This window comes from Lepidochelys kempii, chromosome 2 (assembly GCF_965140265.1).
Source record: "Lepidochelys kempii isolate rLepKem1 chromosome 2, rLepKem1.hap2, whole genome shotgun sequence".
NCBI lineage: Eukaryota > Metazoa > Chordata > Testudines > Cheloniidae > Lepidochelys > Lepidochelys kempii.
Window position 1 is genome coordinate 156941697 of NC_133257.1, and position 21245 is coordinate 156962941.

Consider the following 21245-nt stretch of genomic DNA (forward strand, 5'->3'; position numbering starts at 1 on the left):
TTTATGGCATTGTATCTATTTCTATTATTCTTTAATATTGTTTGTCAGATAGGACCCCTGTACATCCCTTCACTTACAGAAACTGAAGGGAGCCTGTGACAGTGGATCTGATCTTGGAGTACAAATGAGTGAAGTGCTGGTTCCATAGGACACTCTCGCGCTCTTCTCTTGCCTCTAAGCATTGGGGGCTAGATGCACAGGAGATGGTAGATCTCCACTTGATTCTCACCCACTCAGATCAGCACAGACAGAGAGTATAAGTTGCTGCAGGCAGTCAGCACTAAGTTATCCTACTTCCTCCTTTGTACTAGGGAACCCTTACCTCCCTAAACCCCTTAAAGGGACCTTCTGGAGCAGCTGACAACCACAAATGTTGCTGGATGCACATCTTGAGGCTATAAATAAGCCAATATGATTGGGCAGCTGTGCACAGGCCAGAAACCTTTGCAAATGTCCTTGCATATCTGTGGTTTGCAGAGTACAACCTCCATCCTTTAGTTCAGTGAATGGAAGAATGCTATGGAAACCGTGGAGAGTCTGTGTCAGGGTAACCAAACTATGAAAGTGGGGCACACACGCACAGCTTGCCAAGAGCCAGAGGTCCCCATCTTATCAGGATACACATTTATATACATTTTGTATAAAAATAAATGCAGAGGTATTTTCTTTGATGGATTAATCTTGATGCTGGTTATTGGCTTCAGTGGGACTTAGATCAGGCCTATACTGATTAAAGGTCACCAACAATCTTGCTCAGGATGAGGGAGGCTGCATTTAGCCCTCAGGCTGCCCCAGGTGTTCCTAGTTTGACAATTTGTTTTTAACATTTATTTCATTAAATTAATAGTTCTCTGCTGCCATGATGCAGGGGGTACCCAACTTGCTTCACTCACACTGAAGAATTTCTTACCTGATAATTTTCAGTTACCAGTTGCTCTCTTCATTCACCGCAAAACGGTAATGCACCTCACCTGTGCAATTCAGAGGATGTCCAAAGTTGCTGTTGCCTGAGGCACAAGGATTAAGCCCTACCCTTCCATGCAGGCCACCAGAAGAGTTCGTCCACCATTGTAGAAACCCTCCAGCAACCAGTTATTGGCATTAAGACAATAACTAGAAATTACATTAACTAAGCCTTTAGGCAATTATATTGTTAGGACTTCAAAGGAGAGTAAAAAGTTTAATTTGTTACAAACGGTATTCCAGTTATTTACCAGACTACTAGGGTAGATTGAATGAGGAGAGAAGCTGCTAAAGGGAAGAAAATTATTAGGTGAATTTCTCATTCTGCTGTAGTTTCTCTGGTTCTTCACTACTAATAGGAAAGTAGTGAGCAGACATTCACAAAAGTGGAGTGCGGGGGAGGCTGAAGCAGAATTTTAACAATTATTAGAGTAGGGTAATAGGTAGAAATATAGTTTCCCCCCTATAAAGCAAAAGCTTTGTAATGTAAGGAATTATTTGAGACCCAGCCCCTTGGAATCTCTTCACCAAAGGATGCCTCTCAGAGGAATGACACTCTAAACAGGAAAATGTTCCTCAGATGTGGCTCAGACACTCCGTTCCCACAATGCCATTAGGGACCTTACAGAAGGAGCATTGATTCCTTTCATGAATGGTCTCCCAGATGCCAGTTGGTACAGGATTTTAACACGTTGCTTGCAGCAACTTTGAGGTCCGAAGGCCTTGGTAGTTTGGATAGAATGAGATGAACAGGGTACCACTGGCATATATACCATGCTTGATGTGTTTCTATAAAGCTGTAGCAATACCCATTTATGCCCCACATTTTAAAGCAGTTTTAAAGATTGGAACAAAACGATGGGAGAAGTATTTCCCAGGATTTATGGAAAGAAATAGACTTAGGAAGAAAGATTTCTGGAGCTATAAGCATAACCCTTTTCTCACAACAGCAGCAGTGTGGTTCTTGTGTAGAGAAAGGAATTAATTTCAAGACCTGCTTTATAGAGGTGATGGTAATTGGAAAGGTTGGCCACAAGTGTTTCTAAACTGGCCTGTTTGATTAATTTTGACACGATGATATTTACATAGGGACTCCATCGTACCTACTTAAAGAACGCTGGTACCTCCTTTTCTTTAGTGAGGAGCTGTAGAACTCTGCCACCCATCCCTGAGAAACTCTCAAGCAACTAAGAGCTCCAGAATGTTGTGGCGATGATAATCAGAATCATTGTTATTATTGTTAGTATCATTGTTATTACCTAACTGCCTGATACTAAGTTGCTTGCACCTTTCTCTGAGGCAGCTAGTACTGGCAACTGTCAAAGATAAGGTACTGACTTAACGGGCCACAAGTATGATCCCATGTGGCTATTCCTATGTTTTGTCTCACACGTCAGCTGTTGAAATGAACTAAAAGGATGCATGTGCTGAGATTTTAGAAAATTGTACAACACAAGGCATGAGCTGGAGCCTGCTTTTCTGTGAGGACCCATAACCCAAGATGTCTGGTCTTTCAGATTGTCTCCCCACCCTGATAGGCATGTTTCCATAGTTTGTATGCAAGAATCTAGAATGAAAATTGGATTGAATTAATGTACATACCTGTCCATAAATGGAAATTCAGACATGATTTGGAAATGCCTAATTTTGCATTGCAGCTGTTCTGCATGACAGATTTTGTGAAATCCCAGTCAGGGGTGAAAGCAACATGTAGCACCACCAAACCTAGTTGATGGAGACAATTGGCTGTAGACTACCACTACCAAGAAATGACTAATGCAATGAAAATTTGGATCTTTGTAAATCTTCACCATGGTGGTAAAATTATGGTCAGACCTAGGCCTATTTTGACCTCTGGGTGAACAATTTTTTGTTAGGCTCAAGCTAGTCTTGATTTTAAACAACTGGTGGGTTTGAATAGTTTCTAGCAGCTGACAAGTTAGGAGTAGCTCCGTTTCTCTGGCCAGGCCACTGATTTGGTAGATCTGTGTAACTTGAAACTGACAATTGCTGTTACTATTACCAGCCATTTCTTAGGAATGTAGGTGCAGAGACTACATCAAAGAAAGAGAGTCCCGGAAAGGCACTATAAGCTCTCAAATTAAAAGGTTCATTTTTTGTTTGTCATGCTGAGGATTTTATGGGTTTGGAAAGAGGTTTCCCTGCTTCAGACGTGCCCTGCTCATAGGAGAACAGTCCTTTCTTCAGCACCAGTGGTGCTCGTAGTGACCGACGGAGCGTTGCTCTGCTGACTTTGATAGCGAGGACTCAGGCTTCTCTGCATTCTCAGCTGCTAATTTCTCTGGTTCCCCAAACATTCTCACACCTGTGAATTTGGATGCACAGGCTCGTTGTTTGGGGACTCTGGGTATGATTGTTTGCTACTCAAGAATTTAAACACTACTTTTTTTAAGTTAGGAGCTATTGCTCTTGTCACAAAGCACTTAGAGCCAGGAAAGGTTAACAAGAAAGAATATTTTACACACCACTGTAAAGATTTGACCATAATATGAACTCAAGATATCTTGCACTCCAAGCACGGACACACCCCTAGACAACAATCCAGTTGCTTGCCACCAAGTAGGTATTCTCTGCTCTTAATTAAGGATATTTTTGGTCTGAATGGTTATAGTCAAGGATTTTACATTTCTTAGTAGAGTGTCCTCACTTTTATGGTGTAAGGCATCTTTTGGAACTAGGTCAATGGTGTGGATATTGTTTTAACCAACCTTAGGTTCCCAAAACTTATGAAGTATCCTGGTGTGTTTATGCAACATTTTAGTTTAACATTTAGTTTTAACCAGACATCCACATTCTAATTGTATGATGGCTTTACAAAGGAGAGTACAGGAAACCCTGTGTCTCATTATTACTTGAAAGGAAGGTATTTATTATTAATAATGAGCTCGTTGTGAGCCACCAGCTTCCTATCCTAGGAGAACCATGTGAAATTTCTCTTTTTGTGATGGTATGTGTATGCAGTGCTTCCCTTGACTGTTTACAGGAGGACAGTAGCATGCTATTCATCCTGGTCTTGGGATACCCCAACTAAGGAGAATAGCCCCCTAGATGGCCCTGGTAGCCTGACACGAAGCTCCTGCAGGCTTGCTAGGACCCTAGTAAGTTCTGTAACAGTGACCAAGTACCACTCAGGGCTTTATGCTCAGTAAATCAGGAGCTCTTGACCATGGGAAGGGATTTCTCACTTATGCCCCTGTAAACCCATGATGGAGCAGCTGCATGGGAATCAAGTCCTCATGTGCCTCAGCTTCTGGGCACAGGCTGCCTCAAGTGCTTCTTATTCTTTCATAGGGTGATAGCCTCTGGGGCAGCGCTAGAGACCGACTCCTTCCCAAAGCAAGGGGCTGGCTGATGATCACAAGGCACAAATCCCATTCTACTGCTGCCTGATTCTTAGCACCTTTCCCTGGCAGAGCAAGGTTCCCTGAGCTGAGAGCCAGCTAGGCACAATTCCGAGTAGGCTGCAGCCTGAGACAGGGCTGCACAGGAGGAGCAGGCTTCTCACATACCCAGGCATGCTGCATGGTGCACTGTGACAGCTTCTGAGAGGAGAAAAGCCCCAGCAAACATCAAGAAAGGGTTTAACCCTGATTTTTACCCTACTTGCTCATTAATATCACAAAACTGCTGCCTCCCAAAGGGGATGTCTGCTTTTGTCTTTTTGGAGCTAGAGTCTCTGGAGTTTGCTGGACTTAAGGCCCAAGCAGGTTGTGAGGAGATCTCCCTTCCCTGGGAATCTTCATGCCCATGGTTAATCCTGCCTAGGGTGGAGTTGCAGCTTTGAGCAGGGGATTTGGCAGGGTCCTAGCACACTGATCTGACTCAGACTTATACCCTACCAGAGCGAGGGTTGGCAGCTTACAGCTGCAGAGTGGAGGAAGCCTACTAGACAGGTGCTGTAACAGAGGATTAGAGCCTTAATACTCCAGTGATTGCTCACCTTAGAAAAGTTGAAATGAAGTCTCTTCTGCACAAAAATGAATAAAAATTAGATACAATGGTCAGGAGAAATTGAACCAACCACAAACCTGTTCCACTGCCAGAGGCAGAAATTCTACTGGCCTTAGCTGAAGGGCAGGGCTCAGTCCTCAGCCCTCTGGCAACACCACTGGGACCACCTCCAAATTCCACAGGTGAGAGATTACCCAGTCATTATGAATGGAGAGAGAAGTTGTGCAGCAGAAATCTATTCTGCTGTTCACACTGTGGACATTACTGCCTGACTCAGCATTTTTTTAAATCCCCAGAATAATACATAAATGCTGTAGAAGAACATTAGCAGCCCGATATATAGAGGAAGCTGAATCTGAACTTAAAACCAGACTGAAAGCATTTGCCAATATTGCAAGTGATGCAGAGATTGAAGAGCAAAGAAGTAAACTAAGAAACCCAGACAGATATGAGAGAAAGAATCTGCCAAAATATAAAGTTGGGTTTATAGAGGAGGAGTCCATAGGATTATTAAGCAATGATGGCACAACAGAGACATCCACACCTGTTGGTTCAAATCCATCTCCTGACCGTACATGGCCAAGTGAAGTAGAAACAAGCTTTGAGGAAGGCAGATCACAGGGTACTTTGGGAGGAGAAGAAATCCACTGTGTTTCAAAAGGACTGGTTTCTAATCCACAAAAGTTTAACACAATGAATCACAAATTGTCTTAACTTCTCTGTATTATGTAGGGTGAATTGTAAAACAAAGTCTTGATCATCTGTTGAAGAATGTGGGGTTAAGGACCCTTATAAAAATATTCATGTCCATAAGGATATTGCATTATCTTAAGAGTTCTCATGGTTATTTGTTATCTACAATAAGGTGTATACTTTATAGTGGTGTTTTCTGGCAGCTGGAAAAGCAAAAGCTGTTTAAAAGATCAGCATTCTCCTTCAGGCAGACAATTCTCCTTAAAAATGTGTAGCAATCATCAGTTTTCGGAGCTCCATTCTGCTGAAGCATACTGAACCTTCCCTTCTCTGCAGAAGCATTAAATACTTTCTACAGATGTGTGTTAACATATATTTTATTGTTTTTTTTCATATGCAAGCTATTCAGCTGTTTGATAATGGCTCCAAACTAATTAAATTTCTGACTTTCTAAGAACTCCACAGAACCAAAATAGAAGCTAAACATTAACTGATATAATTTGATATTATGATACAATACTGTCATGTTACATTTTTCATAAGCTCAGTACAAACTACATACAACTATACAGTATTTTAATATGTGCTACATGCTTTGCAGTGTGTATTAGGCTCAGAATAAATTTAGAGAAATTTAAAACTCACATGTTATGCCTGTTCAAAACTGAAGTTCATGTGAACAAAAAGGGTATTAGGACTTTAGTCGGTAGTAAATCCACTGGATGGTTTCAGTATTATGAAGGTGGGAAATGTTTTGGTCTGTTAATTTATATAATAAAAACCAAGAATTCGAAAAACAAAATTCGGAACAGACATCCTATCAGATAGTTCTTCATATTCATTTAATATCATTTGAACATTTTCACAATGAGCTAAATATTCAAAATACTGTATAACTGTTGTGTAGCTAAAATCAGTTTTTAATCCATGGAAACCTAGAATTTCCCATTAAACATGCTCTCTATGCCAAAAAATAAATTAAAATTAAGAACCTTTTGTCTCCTCACCATTCCATCCAGTCAAACTGTTGACATATAACTGACATACCAGGTATGCAGCTTAAATATAAAAATATGCTCTTTCAGCTTCTGAATTGGTTCCATAATTTGCATACGAATGTCCAGTTTCAAATGTATTTGGATGCCCATAATTTCAAAACAGGAAGTACAGAAAGTAAGCTGCCTCCATGTATTATAACAATAGCAGTAGATTTCAATGAGTTAGCCAAACATAAGGAGCAGACAAATATTGGAACCCCTTTTTCCAAACAGTTTTAAAACCGGGGTGAGTCACACACTGGGCTCTGCAATGACTCATAGTCAGACCTACCCTTGGAGAGATGGGAGAAGTAGCATGAAACAAGGAGTGGATCCTGGAGACATACCTGTGCAGTGGATGAGCAGGTATAATGCCTCAGAGATGGTTGGCGGGTCAATGTTAGAGGATTGTTGTTAAACCTGTTCTACAGATGTAGCCTGCATTCATTCATCCCAGTGAGGGAATAGGTGAAATGCACAGAGCTATCTTTTAGGGGTACAAATAAACTTTTCAAAGAAAATGGGTGTGGGTAAAGTCAAATCCAGCAGAGCAAAAATAAATTATTGAATCCCACAAGTACGGCAGACTAGATTACCTAAAAATGAAAAATATGTAGTTGAAACAATGCTTTACCTGATCCAGACGGAAGAAGCAACCTTGCAGTCTAATCTTCAAGTAGGAAGCACCTAGGCCCCAATTTTGCAAAGAACTTAACCATACATAACTTTGCTCATGTAACCTGTTCCATTCCATTCTTAAACAGTGGTCAACAGGCTTGTTGAAACCCCTAAAATAGCAGTTTGTGAGTGTTAACAAAAATATGAACTTAAGAAATGATTCCAAGGAGAATCTGTCTTCATGAAATTACAACTTGATATACAGCTGCAAAAGCAAGGCCTGCATAAATGTCAAAAGGATCAGTAGCCATATATAGGCAATACATTTGGAGAACGCCATTTGTTAGTTAACCTTCCTTTTCCCACCAAGAAATGTCTATGCAGATCCCCAGTGTAGGACACTGACAATACAATAAGTCAGGAAGATGACTGAAGAGTACTCAGTTAAAAAAATTATTGAAGCACCATTCTCCTGAACCAAGCATTAGCGCTAACTCCAACTTTGAGCCGTGGAGCTTGCTCCAAACACAAGAAAATAATGTTTTGTGAATGTGTCAATTGAGTCGTGTCAGCCAAACAATGGGAAGGTTCCACAGTTTCTCTTGTTTTTCAGTTTTGCCTTACGTGGTTCCAGTTCTTTATTTGACCAAACTGGATTTCCACTGACATTGTGATAAAAGCGTCATCAACCTGTAACTTGTCAAGCTCACCCGAAACCCATATTTACAGTATCCAGAGAGTACACTTTTTTCTTTCTCTGAAGGAGTCAAAAGGCTTGTAAGAGTCTAGGAAATCTTCCAACAAGTAGTAATATGCTTTTAAAATAAGTATTTCCTTGTTTTGACCCATCATTGTGGGGGAATAGCCTAAGACCTGGTAGTTTCCTAGGAGTCTGACCATCTGTTGTTCTTCAAGATTTCAGAATCTTCAGCCTCAGTGAACATGTACTGAGGTGGTATGCTGAGCTGTTTACTCTCTATCTATTCAAATATCTTCAGTATTTGCTCATCCAACACACACTTTTAAAAATGCGTGTGACTTTAAAAAGGTGCATTATACAAACCATGATTTGTGAACCTACAAATCCTTGGGACTTGACTTCTGCTCTTACCAGACTGAATCTCTGGGGGTATTTTTTCTGCACTCTCTGTCTCATTGAAGACTGTTTTCTTCATGGCTATAAAATCATACAAGTGCCACACATGCTATCCCACAAGGAAAAGATGGTTTTAAGGCCTCATCCAAATTATTGTTTTAAAAAGTGTAAATAGATTTTCATATATATTATATAACTCCCCATTTTTCTGTAGACCCCATGATCTGCTGAAGCAAGATTATATAGGCTAGATGTTGAAAGGTTGTTTCCTCATTTATTTGTTAACAGCTAAGGCATTCAAATAAACCTTCCCAATTGTTTGCAGCTTTTGGTGAGAAGTCTAAAGTCCGAAGCCTTTTTAGTTCAAAATCTTGTCAAGCGTACTATGCTGTTATTAACATACTGGAAGACTCCCAGAACCAAATGGATTAACAGCATGTTCTACAAAAGAACGACTGCAACAGTTGTTTGTATCAAGAGTATATTTATCAATAGCTATATCTCTATATCAGTCTTTCCAGTGACATTTGGTGGGCGCACTCAAGCAGATTGCCTACATGTGCATCCAATTGCCAGAAGTATGCTGAAATTTGCACTGAGAAAGAGGGTACTTTAATCAAAATATAGCATGCTCTTTTCACAGCAGACTGTACAAAGACGACATACACTTATAAAAGCACTTGGAGGAGGTTTCAGAGAGACATGTCAGATTATAAAATGAAGTCAGTGGGACTCTGCAGGTCTAAGAGCCTGACTGTGTCAATCTGCTTTGCAGAACTACACCCAAACATTTTAGTTAATTCTATCCTTGATCTTTGTGCAGATCTCCAGCTGATAGCTGGAAGATCATCTGTGGACTGAGGATTATATCTGACTGTAATTTTGCAAACCTGGAACATAACAACAAATGTAATTCAGCTCTCTCCATGAAATGAGTTTGACACTCCTGGTATAAGGCGAATACAAAATGTTTAGAGACCAATAGAGAGACTATACAAAACTACCGTAGGAATGGTAACTTGAAATTTACTTACTTTGGCAAGTTTTAAAATCTAAAATTGCATAAATGTATATTTTTGCATTTAATTTTTTCTAGGTACTATATCTGAAAGCAAACAAAAACACGCTGAAATATGTGGAAGGTTTTATAAAATTGCATATATATTTTTAAGTATACATGAGAAAATAGAAGTTCTTTTTATTAAAATAAAAAAAGCTTTGATACATTTGCACTGAAAATATTTTTAACAGAAAATAATTGCTACAAACATTCTACAGTAACAAACAAAATGTCCAAAAAGTTTTCAGTGCCTTCTTTTAAAGTTCAACATTTTGGCAAAAAAGTTTTTCTGTAAAAACTTCAAAAGTTGGCTACTATAATACTGATACAAAACACTTCATGTAGATTAAGTTCATGTGCATAAAACACAGTAACTTTTAATGTATTGTTTGTATAAAAACAACATATTTAAAGTGTAATTTTCATTAGATAACATGCAAATACTGCAATATTTAAAATGGCACTTATAAATAGAGGCTTTATAATTTTGTATCCAATAAGAAAATCAGATAGAATACATGGTATTTGCAATATACAGAACTGTAGAAATGAATATATTTGTCCATTTCTTAATGTAAATAAGATTCTGGCTTAGAAAATGATTGTCATTTTACAAACATGGGGCCCAATATCCTGCAAGCACTTAAGCAGGTGAGTAAAGCTACTCAAGTGTGTAAGTTTGCTGGGATAGGCCCATGGCTATTTAGCTTTCTTCATAATAAAATATAAGATAATATACTCACACATAAAATTACTCAGTTCGTTTTTTGGTAAATTATTTAAGTAGCAGCAATTTTTGTTTCTTCCAAAAATTGATGTTTAAAATAGGTGCATGCTTCTCATAATTCTCAATGATATACATCTGAATAATAAACAAAAAACACTTTTCAAAAATCTCAATACATTTGTTCACTGCTGAAAATAATAGAATTTATGTGTAACAACTCCCTTTTCACAGAATCACAATTTTAGAGATTTTTACAATATTTTTAAGGTAGGCGTGCATAAAGAAAATGATTCGTCTGTGAAAAAAATCTTTTGACTAGTGATTAATAGGAGAGTTTTCTTTTGGATTATTTCAAATATTTTAAAATTCATTTTTAATGAAAAAATGTACTACATTAAAACCTTTTTCTGGAATTTTGTTGAACCAAACTGATATATATTTTTCTTTCTGCTTAAAATATATTTTGCTCTATTAACAGATCAGCAGTTCTGAATGTCCTTCGCAATATAGAAAAAATACAGTAGGATATTTATTTTGCACATTTTCTAAGCAGTTATGTATTATAGATTGCTGCTTGCAAGGTCAATATAAGGCTCAAGAGCAGGGTCTGCAATACAGGTATAGCTTTAATAGAGGAAGAAGATATACTAAAGGAAACTTGCACTTGGGATGTGATAAGTGCTGATAACGGCACATGGGATGCTAAAGTTGGGCTGTCAGAATTTATCAGCGACTCTATCTTTTCTGCTTCTTTATTGCAGGCTTCAATCTAAAAAGAAATTCCAACAGTTAGGTATTAAAATCTCTTGTCTTTATCCAGAAGATTAGTATAAAAGTTTAGGGTGGTGAATAAAGGATGGCAAAGCCACAAGTGAATCATACAGCTCAGCTTTTGAGAGTTTTTTAAAATTGTATTTTATGTCTCTGTCAGGTACCTTAGTTACTTATGCATGCTACCATGGCAGCTTCATTGGGAGAAAATTATAAACCTCAAAAATGGTTCATCACAATTTTGTGATTTTTAAGGCCCAAAATCTCATTATAGACCAGAATTAGAAAGAAGGGCCTCACACCACTGGAAATCATGAGATTTCTCTCCTGGTTCACAATGTACTGCACTGAAGTCTATGCGAGTAGAGAACCCCCAGAGAACCTTAGGAGGGTTGGTGTCCCCAGGCCTGCGAACCTTAGGAGACTCAGTAACCCTCTCAAGGAAATTTTTCTTTTTCTCCTGACAAGTCTTTATAAACGTTCAGGTTACATTCTGAAGCCCTTTGCACAAGGACATGGACGAGACTTACTTTTCCTAATAAAAAAAAATGAACAAACCAACCTTCATTTTTCAGAAATTCTTTTCATGAACTCACCACAGATGATGCTTCACAGCATTCCAAGTTCAGAAGTTAATAGTCTATTTTCAAAAGTTATTTTGGGGTTTTGGAAAGGGGATATCTACAGGGCAAACTAACTTTTATTTTCTACAAAATAGCAAAAAAAACACAACAGATTTTTGATTTTAAAGGCGTTAACTTAGAAACCACTTGTCTGATTCAATTCAAATTTTATAGAAAAATTTGAAACAGTGTAGTTTCAGTCCTAGTCCTCAGCCTGCCACTTTTACAGCCAATTTGTTTATTTGTTGAGATTTTAAAGGTGGAGGATGGAAGAGAAGGTTACTCACCCTGTGCAGTAACTGAAGTTCTTTGAGATGGCTGTCCCGGTGGGTGTTCCACTTTAGATGTTCTTGCACCCTTGCACTTGTAATTGGAGATTTGTGGTAGCAGTGCCTGGTTGGGTCAGACATGCATAGTCCCAGTCTCGCGCTGCTTCAGGCCGTGTGACCAACCCCACCCCTCTGTTCCTTCTCTATTGCAGATTATGTACTATGAAATTTCAAAGTAGAGAGGAGGTGAGAGGGTAGTGGAGCACCCACAGGGACAACCATCTTGAATAACTTCAGTTACTGCACAAGGTGAATAATCTTCTCTTCTTCTTCGAGGAGCGTCCCTTTGGTGCTCCACTTTAGGGGACTTCAAAACAGTGCTCTTCAACTCCGAAGCCCCTTCCTTCCACTGAAGACATGGTAAACGATAATACGATAAGTCCAAATAGTGCATCACATGCTGAATATTGTTCTAATGCATAGTGTTGTGTAAATGTATGGGCTGAGGCCCAAGTTGCCACTTTATAGATGTCCATAATGGGGACACTGTTAAGAAATGCTATTGAAGCCAATAAAGCTCTGGTGGAATGTGTGTGGGTACCCATTGGGGGTTGAAGATACTGTTGATGATAGCACAAGTTGATGCACATGGAAATCTGTTTGGACAGTCTCGGTTTAGATATAGCGTCTCCTTTTGATCATTTTGGGATGGAGATGAATAATTCTGGTGACTTTCAAAAAGTCTTTGTTCTGTCTATATAAAAGGCTAGAACCCTTCGGACAGGATGTGAAGTGAGGACTCTTGTCTATTCCCATGGGAGGTTGGATAGAAGGATGGGAGGTGAATGGGTTGGTTGAGATGGAAAGAGGAGGCAATCTTAGGTAAGAACTTGGGATGAGGTCATAGGATAACCTTACTTTTTAAGAATATCATGTATGATGGATGTGCCATGAGGGCCCATAGCTCTCCATCTATCAGGTGGACATAATGGTGATGAGAAAGGCTACCTTCACTGAGAGGTGAAGAAGTGACCATATCATTAGCAGTTCAAATGGGGTTCTGGTGAGGCCCCACCACACTAGGTTAAGATCCCATGGTGGAAATAGGGTTCATATTTCAAGGTAAATGCTGTTGAGTCCTTTTAGAAAGCGCTTGGTGACTGGGTGAGTGAAAAATTGATAAATGTAGCGTGTTCTGGTGGAACGCTGTGATGGCTGAGAGGTGTAACCTGATTGAGCTCATGGAGAGGCCCGATTTCTTAAGTTCTAGTATGTAGTCTAGAATTAAAGGTAGCGGGGAGGAGACCTCTGTGATTTTTTTATTTTGGCACCATGTAGAGAATCATATCCATTTGTGTAAATATGTATGATGGGTAGTTGGTCTGCGACTATTTAGTAGAATGTCCTTTACTTCCTCTGAGCAGGTCATTTCAGGTCCTTGGAGCGATAGAGTAGCCACATTTTGAGGTGGAGTCTTTCTAGATTCAGATGAAGGACTTGGCCTGCATCTTGCGAGAGGAGACAGGGCTCAAGAGGAAGGGTGTGTGGTATGCATGCTGCCATTTTGAGAATGTAAGGGATCCACATTTGTCAAGGGCTAGCTGGGGGCTATCACAATGACTTTGGACTTGTCCAATGTGATCTTGTGTATTACCCGTCATAGGAGAGGGATGGGAGGGAAAGCATATAGGAAAGGAGCATCCCATTTGATAAGAAAGGTGTAGCCCATGGAGCAATGGCCCAAACCTGCTCTGGAGCAAAACTGAGAGCATTTGGCATTGTGTGCCATTGCAAAGAGGTCTATAGTTGGGAACCCCTAGTCTTGGTATATGTTGTGTAGCACCCATATGTCTAATTCCCACTTGTGGTCCTGAGAAAAGTTCCTGCTCAGTGCATCTGCAGTGGTGTTTTGGCATCCTGGTAGGTAGGAGGCTGAGATGTTGATGTTGTGACGGATACACCAGTTCCAGAGTAGCATGGCTTCCGTGCACAGGGAGTGTGAGCATTCCCCCCTTACTGGTTTATATAGAACATGCATGCAACACTGTGTGAGGATTTTTATGGTCTTGTTCTTGATCGTGGGCAGGAAATGGGAGCACACATTATGAATGGCTCGTGGTTCCAGTAGCTTTATACGTAGGAGGGATTCTGATGGGGACCAATGGCCCAGGATAGTATGAGTGTTCAGATGTGCTCCCCAACCTAGTAGTGAGGTGTCCGTCATGATCATCACTGTTGGAGGGTTCAGGACAATGGAGACCCTGGCCCAAACATTGTCTGGTCATATTCACCTTTGTAGCGAGTCTTTTACTTTGTTCGGTATTGTGAGGTGTTTGTTCATGTTGTGCTTGAATGGAGTGTAGGTTGTCTGGAGCCAGGCTTGCAGACACTGCATGTGTAATCTCACATGTTTGATGATAAATGTCGTTGCAGCCAGGTGGCCCAGCAGTTGTAGGCAAGTCCTGACCATTAGCTGAGGGCTGTTTAGCATTGGGGAGATTAGACTGGTTAGAGTAATTAACTCTAGAGAGATAGAGAGGTCATACCTTCTGGAGAACTGAGGTAGGCTCTGATGAATTCTAGTTTTTGCATTAGAGTTAGTGTTGATTTTTGTGCATTTGTAGGCCTAGATGTGTGAAGAGAGCTACCTTGCTTCTAGCGCTCCTTATCATGTTGATGCTTTCAGTAAGCAATCATCTAATTATGGGAATATCATAATTCCCTGTCTGCGGAGGTAAGCTGCGACCACTGCAAGAATCTTGGAGAATACTCGTGGGGCAGTGGATAGGCCGAAAGGCAGAACTTTGTAGTGAAAGTGATCTGCTCCTGTAACAAATCTGTAGAGCCTCTGATGTGATGGATGTATTGTTAAATGAAAGTGTGCGTCCTGGAAGTCGAGAGCCAAGAATCAGGCCCTCCTTTCTAGTGCTGGATTTATGGTTGCCAACGTGACCACCTTGAAGCATTGGGTCTTCACGAATTTGTTGAGTCTACGTAAATTGAGAATGGGTCTCCACCCTCCAGTTTTTTTTTGGGTGAGGAAATAATGTGAATAGAAACCCTTCCCTTTGTGTTTTGTTGGTACCATTTCTACTGCAACTAGGTGTATGAGGTGGATTACCTCCTGTCGCAGTAGATCTTCATGAGAGGGGTCCCTGAAGAGGAATGGGGAGGGAAGGTCGGTACAGGGGATGGAGATAAATGGGATGGAATACCCAGACTTGATTATGTCTAGTACGCATCTGCTGGATGTGATGGTCTGCTACATTAGGTAAAAAGGGGTGAGACAATCTCTGAATGGCTGGGAGATGACAGGTGTTTCCAGCACTTGAAGTTGTGGGGGTCTTGGACTGTTGACCAAAGTCTCAACGTTGCTGTCTTGATGGCAGTGGTTGAAACATAGAAGGCTGAGGTGGAGGCTGTCGTCTCCTCGTGGATCTCTGTTTCTGCCCTTGTTGCACATATTGTCTGTGTGATTGCGCGTAAGGTGTAGACCGGAATCTTTGTGAGGCATAATACTTGCCCTCCTTTTTCTTGTTCTTAGGCGTGTAGATGCCCAGGGACTTTAACATCACCCTTGAGTCTTTAAAGTGTGTGGAGAGATTCATCTGCTTTGGCTGCAAACAATTTAGGACCTTCGAATGGGAGATCCTTGACCACTGATTGCACCTCTCTGGGGAACACAGGGATATGCAAGCAAGATGCTCGCCTCATCACTATTGCTGTGGCTACAGACTACACTGTGGTGTCTGCAGAGTGCAATGCAGCCTGCAATGCTGTTCTGGCGAGAAGATGTCCTTCAGAGATTATGGTCCTGCACTGTTCTCTTTTCTCTTCTGGAATGAATTCAATAAATTCTGACAATTTTGAGTAGTTTGAGTGGTCATATTTGACAAGTAATGCCTTGTAATTGGCAATCCTGAGGTGTAACGTTGCCAAGGAGTAGGTCTTACAATCAAAGAAATCTTGTCTCTTCCAATCTCTGTCATATGGTGTGTTTTTGAGGGTATTATTCTCTGCCCACTTCATTTACTGCATCCACCACCAAAGACTTTGGTGTGGGGTGTGAGAAGAGGAACTCCGTTTCCTTCATTAACACATAATATTTGTTGTCAGACCTCTTGCATGTAGATGGGATTGTTGTTGGGGTCTGCCAAATCGATTTTGCGGGTTCCATAATTGCGTCATTCATTGGTAGAGTGATTCTGGAAGAGGTTGAAGTCTGTAGGATATCTAATAGTTTATGTTGTTATTCCTAGACTTTTTCCAGTGATATATCCAATGAGCCTGCCATTCTCTTAAAAAGGTCCTGAAATTGTTTCAGATCATCCCCCATGTAGGGAGGTGGGGGCATGATGGTGTCATCAGGGGAAGATGATGAAAAATTGGCTGCTGGTGTCACCTCGTGGTCCAAAATCTCCTCCTCCTCTTTGGCCACATCTTCTGGGGGCTCAGAGGGTCACTGGTACTGAAAGTGAGGGTGAATGACATGCACTCACCCTGAGTGGGCTGGAAGGTTTGTGGTGTTGTGGGGGGTATGCTGCCCATGGGATCCAATAAGGCCACTGAGGTTGAAAAAGCATTGGTGGCATCCCATGGGTGTCCATACCACTTTTGATCTTTGGACCCAGTATAATAGCCCCTGTTCTGTGGTGGATCTGATCTAGTAGGTACACAGATGGGAGAGGAATGGTGAAAGGAGCATATTTCTCCTTCATCCTCATCCCCCTCATCACTTGATAATGGAGAAGCAGATCTAAATGGAGCGGTGAGACGGATGACGTCGGTACCGAGGATAGGAGATTCCGACATCGAGGTGACCAATTAGGTCCTTCTAGCATAGGATTTGCTGCGGTGCCAGTAACATTGGTACCGTTTAAGATGGAGCGCTCAATACAGATTACTTTGATGAAGTTGTGGGTGTTGATGCACACACCGAGTGTGTTATGCCAGCAGCAGATGGCGCCATGAGGTCTGCAGTGGTGCCGAGCTGCTCAGTGCCAAATGTTTCGTCGGCTCTGATGGTGTTGAGGCAGGGGGTTTCGTTTTCCCTTTGCTGCCCTCATCTGAGCTAGCCTGCTTAGGTTCTTTTGCTCTTATGGTACCCGTGGTACTGGAGGGTCCCACTACTTTGGCAGTGGAGAATACCAATGGAGTGTGCCGGTTTGGGAACACCATTTCTTGGCAGATTTCCGAGCCGCAGAAGTTGGAGCCCAGTTTTTGGTCACCTTCTTGGCAGAGTGGTCTTTCGTGTGAGCCGATAAGAAAGAGCCTCTGTCAGCTGTCGGGGACCTCTGTTCAGCGGGGGTCTGTGATTCGGGCTCAAATGCTGGCCAGAGAGACTACTCTACCATGAGGAATTTGAATTGTAAGTCTCTCGCCTTCCTGGTTTGGGCTTTTAGATTGTGACAATGCAAGCACTTTTGAGGGATGTGTGTCTCGCCGAGGCAGCGAACACACTGCGAGTGCCCTTCTGACACCGGGACATAAAGTCTACAGATGAGGCAGCATTTAAAACCTGGGCAACTGGGCATGTCCCTCAGAAAACGTGTCCCCCCCCCGGGGAAAACAAATTACTCTATTCTAACCTACTAATGGCTAACAACAGAAACTTAATTTTCTAGTCTGAGAGATTTTTTTTTTTTAAAAGGAAGAAAAAAAATTAAACCGGGAAGGAAAGTTAGCTATAATCCAACAAGAATGAAGTCTAAATTGTGAAAAAAACCCTATTCTAATAAAAGCAGGCATAGAGATGCTGCTAAGTGCGCTGACTCAGGTGAAAGGTGGTAGAGAAGGAACTGAGGGGGGTTTGCCCCACGGTGCTAGATAACCACCCGAAGCGGCACGAGCTGGGAACCGTGCACGTGCAACCCAACCATGCACTGCTACCACAACTCCCCTGTTACAAGCACAGGGGCGCAAGAACACCTAAAGTGGAGCACCACAGGGACACTCCTCGAAGAAGAAATTGGATTTGTAACGGAAATTTAGCTGCAGCGTGAACTATTGAATGTAAAAAACACTCCATGGTCAGTCAAAGTAGATAAATTCAAGAGAACGCTAGCAATTATAGGTATTTTGATAGATGAGGCTGGACAACATAGCTTTGACATAAAGCCAACTTCAGTTACAGTGTAAACTGGTGTGACTTCAATGCAACTGATCAAATTCTGTCCACTTAGAACAGACTTAACTCTGGCCCATACAGGAAGCAAAACTGAATACACAATATGAGCTTGGGAAAATAAAAAGGAAATTGGAGGCAGACTTTACTAAACCAAACAATTTGAGGAAATGAAATTGCCTGAATAATATTTGTGTTGTAGAACGAGCAGAAAATGTGGATTCCAGTCTGCTTCTTCTTACCCACTCCCCCCTTTTTTATTTTAAAGATTAACCTTCATTTTAAAATACTGCAAGTTAATGCACAAGTTAAGAGCATCAATCGGTCAGCGTGAATCCTAAATCCTGAGGGAACTTCATTATAAAAATGTGCTGTCAACAGGGCAGGGAAAGACGCTTAACAAAAGGATAGTGGTTTTTTGGACTTGCAAAAACCTAACCAACAGAATGTCAGAAAGAAGCAAGAGTTCCAGGAAAAAGAAATGCAATACATATTTGAAGCTTGTTTTTATTGTAGTTCTGAGTTGCTCCAAGCAAAATAATACAGCGGCTTTTGTCTAGGTTTATTAATCCACACAGAGTTCTAGGGTTGCCAGCTGTGTGCATGTGTGTGTATGTCTTTGCTAGTGCAAAGTAGGTATGTCACACCATTGTTATGCTGGGGCAGCACACTGTGACTTGATGTCCTTTAACATATTCTGAAAAGTATTTGGGGACGTTGTAGCACACTGATAGCTAGTTTTGTAAGAGGATCATCCTATCAAAACTGTGTTGGTCCCAGAAATATAGGAGCAGATATTTAGCTAGTATGGTTCCACTGAAGTCAGTGGAGCTATGACAATTTCCAGCAGCTGAGGACCCACCCCATAGAGCTGGGTGGCAGCCTAATCCATATCTGTATTTAGCATCAAGACAGACAACGGTATAACCCATTCATACACACCCAGATGCATTTTTTAAGTAACAGACCAAGGGCTCGATACTAAAACCTTATACTCCAAAGCACATTTATTAAAATGCATGGCAGTCACTCTTCTAATCATATTTTTTCTTTGTGAAATTGTAAATGAAAACTCTTTTGTATTTTACTCAATTGATCTATCTGCTATGAGATATAATTCACAGAAAGCTAAAGTATTGAATTTTATATTATTTTATTGCCTTTTTAAAAATGATAAAATACCAAACACTCCAGCAAAATGGAGCAGTGTAAAGTTTGTAGTATTTTCGCTTCCATTTGCTGTAGTCTGCTGTGTGATCCAACATACTCCACTAGCATCCATAACTAGAGCTGGGTGAAGTTTTTCGAACTTTTTTTGCTGAAAAATTCACACTTGGGTTGACCAAAACACTGCATGAATTCATGTCAAATTTGCCAAATTGTTTCAGCCATAAAAGAAAAAAAGTTCCAACAGTCAAAATGAAAGAATTTAATTTTTTAATTCAAAATGACTTTGTTTTTAAAATGTTGCTTCAATTTTATTAAAAGAAAAGAAAAAAAACCTCAAAAACTAAATGAAACATTTTGCTTGACCTGAAACTAAACTTTATTTTTGATTCAGCACCAAATTCAAATACTGGTTATTTTCACAGCTATACCCACAACTTCTTCTTCATTCAGAACCTCTTACAAAAACAGTAACTGTTAAACACATCCCCTTTATCCTTATAATAGAAACTCTTAAGCACAAATCACCAGAGAAGTCTCAAAACAGTCATCATCCAGTACAAAACAATGAAACTCAATTCCATTTTATTCTTGCCATCTTTCATTGTAGCTTTTCAAGTGTAAGTTGAAAGTAAAAATAAATGGTACATAGCACAGATTGTACATATGACAACCTGTACTGAAATAAAATGGAACCGTATTGACAAAAGAAAATAATAATAAATTCTACCTGCAACGGTTTGGGGTTTTGATCAACGGGTATGATGAGAATCACAATTTCAGATTCTATGCTTAAGTATCCGAACACATCGCATTGTGGCACTGAAACATGTAGACGGATTTTTTGAAGTACTTCAAGTACAGTTATTGGCTTTTTATTGGTTACCTGGAAAAAGATTGAATAGTTTATTATGCATGCAAAATTAAATAAAATTACATTTGTCCTCTTCAGAGATGTAAATAATAAGGTTAGGTCATACTAAAAAAGTTGTTTGAACATACTCCATTTTAAACCAAATTATCAAACCCAGTCTATATAAGCAACGACTAAGCCTTAAGTGAAGGGAAAGAGAACACTTACTTATCTTCCAGTAACTGTAGTTCAAGATGTAGTATCCATATATATTTCGCTCTTGGGGCACATGTACTCAATGTGCTTGCGACCAGAATCTTCTGGCTACACCGTCTATTGAGCCTGTGCATGCACCTCACTTAGTGTCCTTGTGCTCCTGTACTAAGGGCATAAAGGGTGGTGCAGGCCACCCACCACTCTTTCTTCAACACTGTTGTAGTGGGGAAGAAGGGCAGGTCATGGGACACATTTGGACAACACATCTCAAAGAACTTCAGTTACTGTAGAGACAAAGAAAGATGCTTACAGAGTCCATCAGACAGCTGAAGCAGGTCTACGTGCCACTGCTGTCTCAGCCAAGATGAAGCAATCAGTATTATCCTTCCCCTGTCCTGACATATATTCCTCACCACCTTCTAAATTAATGGAAAGGGAAGGAAGAATACAGAAGGCTCTCTCCCTAATGCAACAGGAAAGCATCCAAATACGGACTAACTGTCCCTTCCCACTCTTGAACAGAAGAGATGATACTTTTTGCTGGTTGCAGTCAGGTCTACATCAAGTCAGCCCCAGCTGGAGAAAATCCGTTGTGCCACTTGGTACTTCAGGGATCACTCATGCACATGAGAACTGTCTCTGATAAGCCAATCTGCCAACATACTGCTCTTCCCTGTTAGATGCCTGAATAGATATTGTGAAGAATGCACCAGTCCTATAGATTGACTGCCTCAGCACACACCAGGGAAGAATGGGCACTTCTTTGTTTGTTGAAGTAATATATAATGGTTGTATTGTCTGTTGATACCTGAACAACTTATCCCTTTATGTGAGGAAGAAAGTATCTGACAGCCTCATGAATGGCTCTTAATTCGAAAACATTTATATGCAAATTCTTTTCTTGAGATGCCTGGTGGCCCTGAACTGTGAGCAAACCCTGCTGAGCTCCCCATCCATTGTCTGATGGGTCGGAGGTTATTGTGACAGATGGCAAAGGGGGTTTGAACGAAACACCTCTGAGAACATTTTAACTATCTACCACATCAACAAATTTAG

General features: G+C 40.6%; 2 protein-coding genes across 10 annotated transcripts in view; one reads left to right on the forward strand and one right to left on the reverse strand.

Moving 5' to 3' along the window:
* Positions 1-9488, forward strand: part of LOC140906142 (zona pellucida-binding protein 1-like) — a 38615-nt gene extending 29127 nt beyond the window's left edge. The window contains exons 10-11 of the mRNA XM_073329646.1: positions 6900-7031; positions 9476-9488. Of these exons, the coding sequence (XP_073185747.1) occupies positions 6900-7031; positions 9476-9488 (145 nt within the window). The remainder of the gene's footprint in view (positions 1-6899; positions 7032-9475) is intronic.
* Positions 9489-9650: 162 nt separating this feature from the next.
* Positions 9651-21245, reverse strand: part of RECK (reversion inducing cysteine rich protein with kazal motifs) — a 144293-nt gene continuing 132698 nt past the window's right edge. For 5 of the 9 annotated variants that reach the window (XM_073332539.1, XM_073332535.1, XM_073332538.1 and 2 more), the window contains 2 exons: positions 19851-20006; positions 9652-10935 (listed from right to left, as the gene is read on the reverse strand). In XM_073332539.1, coding sequence (XP_073188640.1) covers positions 10720-10935; positions 19851-20006 — 372 coding nt within the window. In that variant the 3' untranslated portion in view covers positions 9652-10719. Of the gene's footprint in view, positions 10936-19850; positions 20007-21245 lie in introns of all 9 variants that reach the window. The other 4 variants (XM_073332540.1, XM_073332536.1, XM_073332543.1 and 1 more) reach the window with 1 other exon arrangement.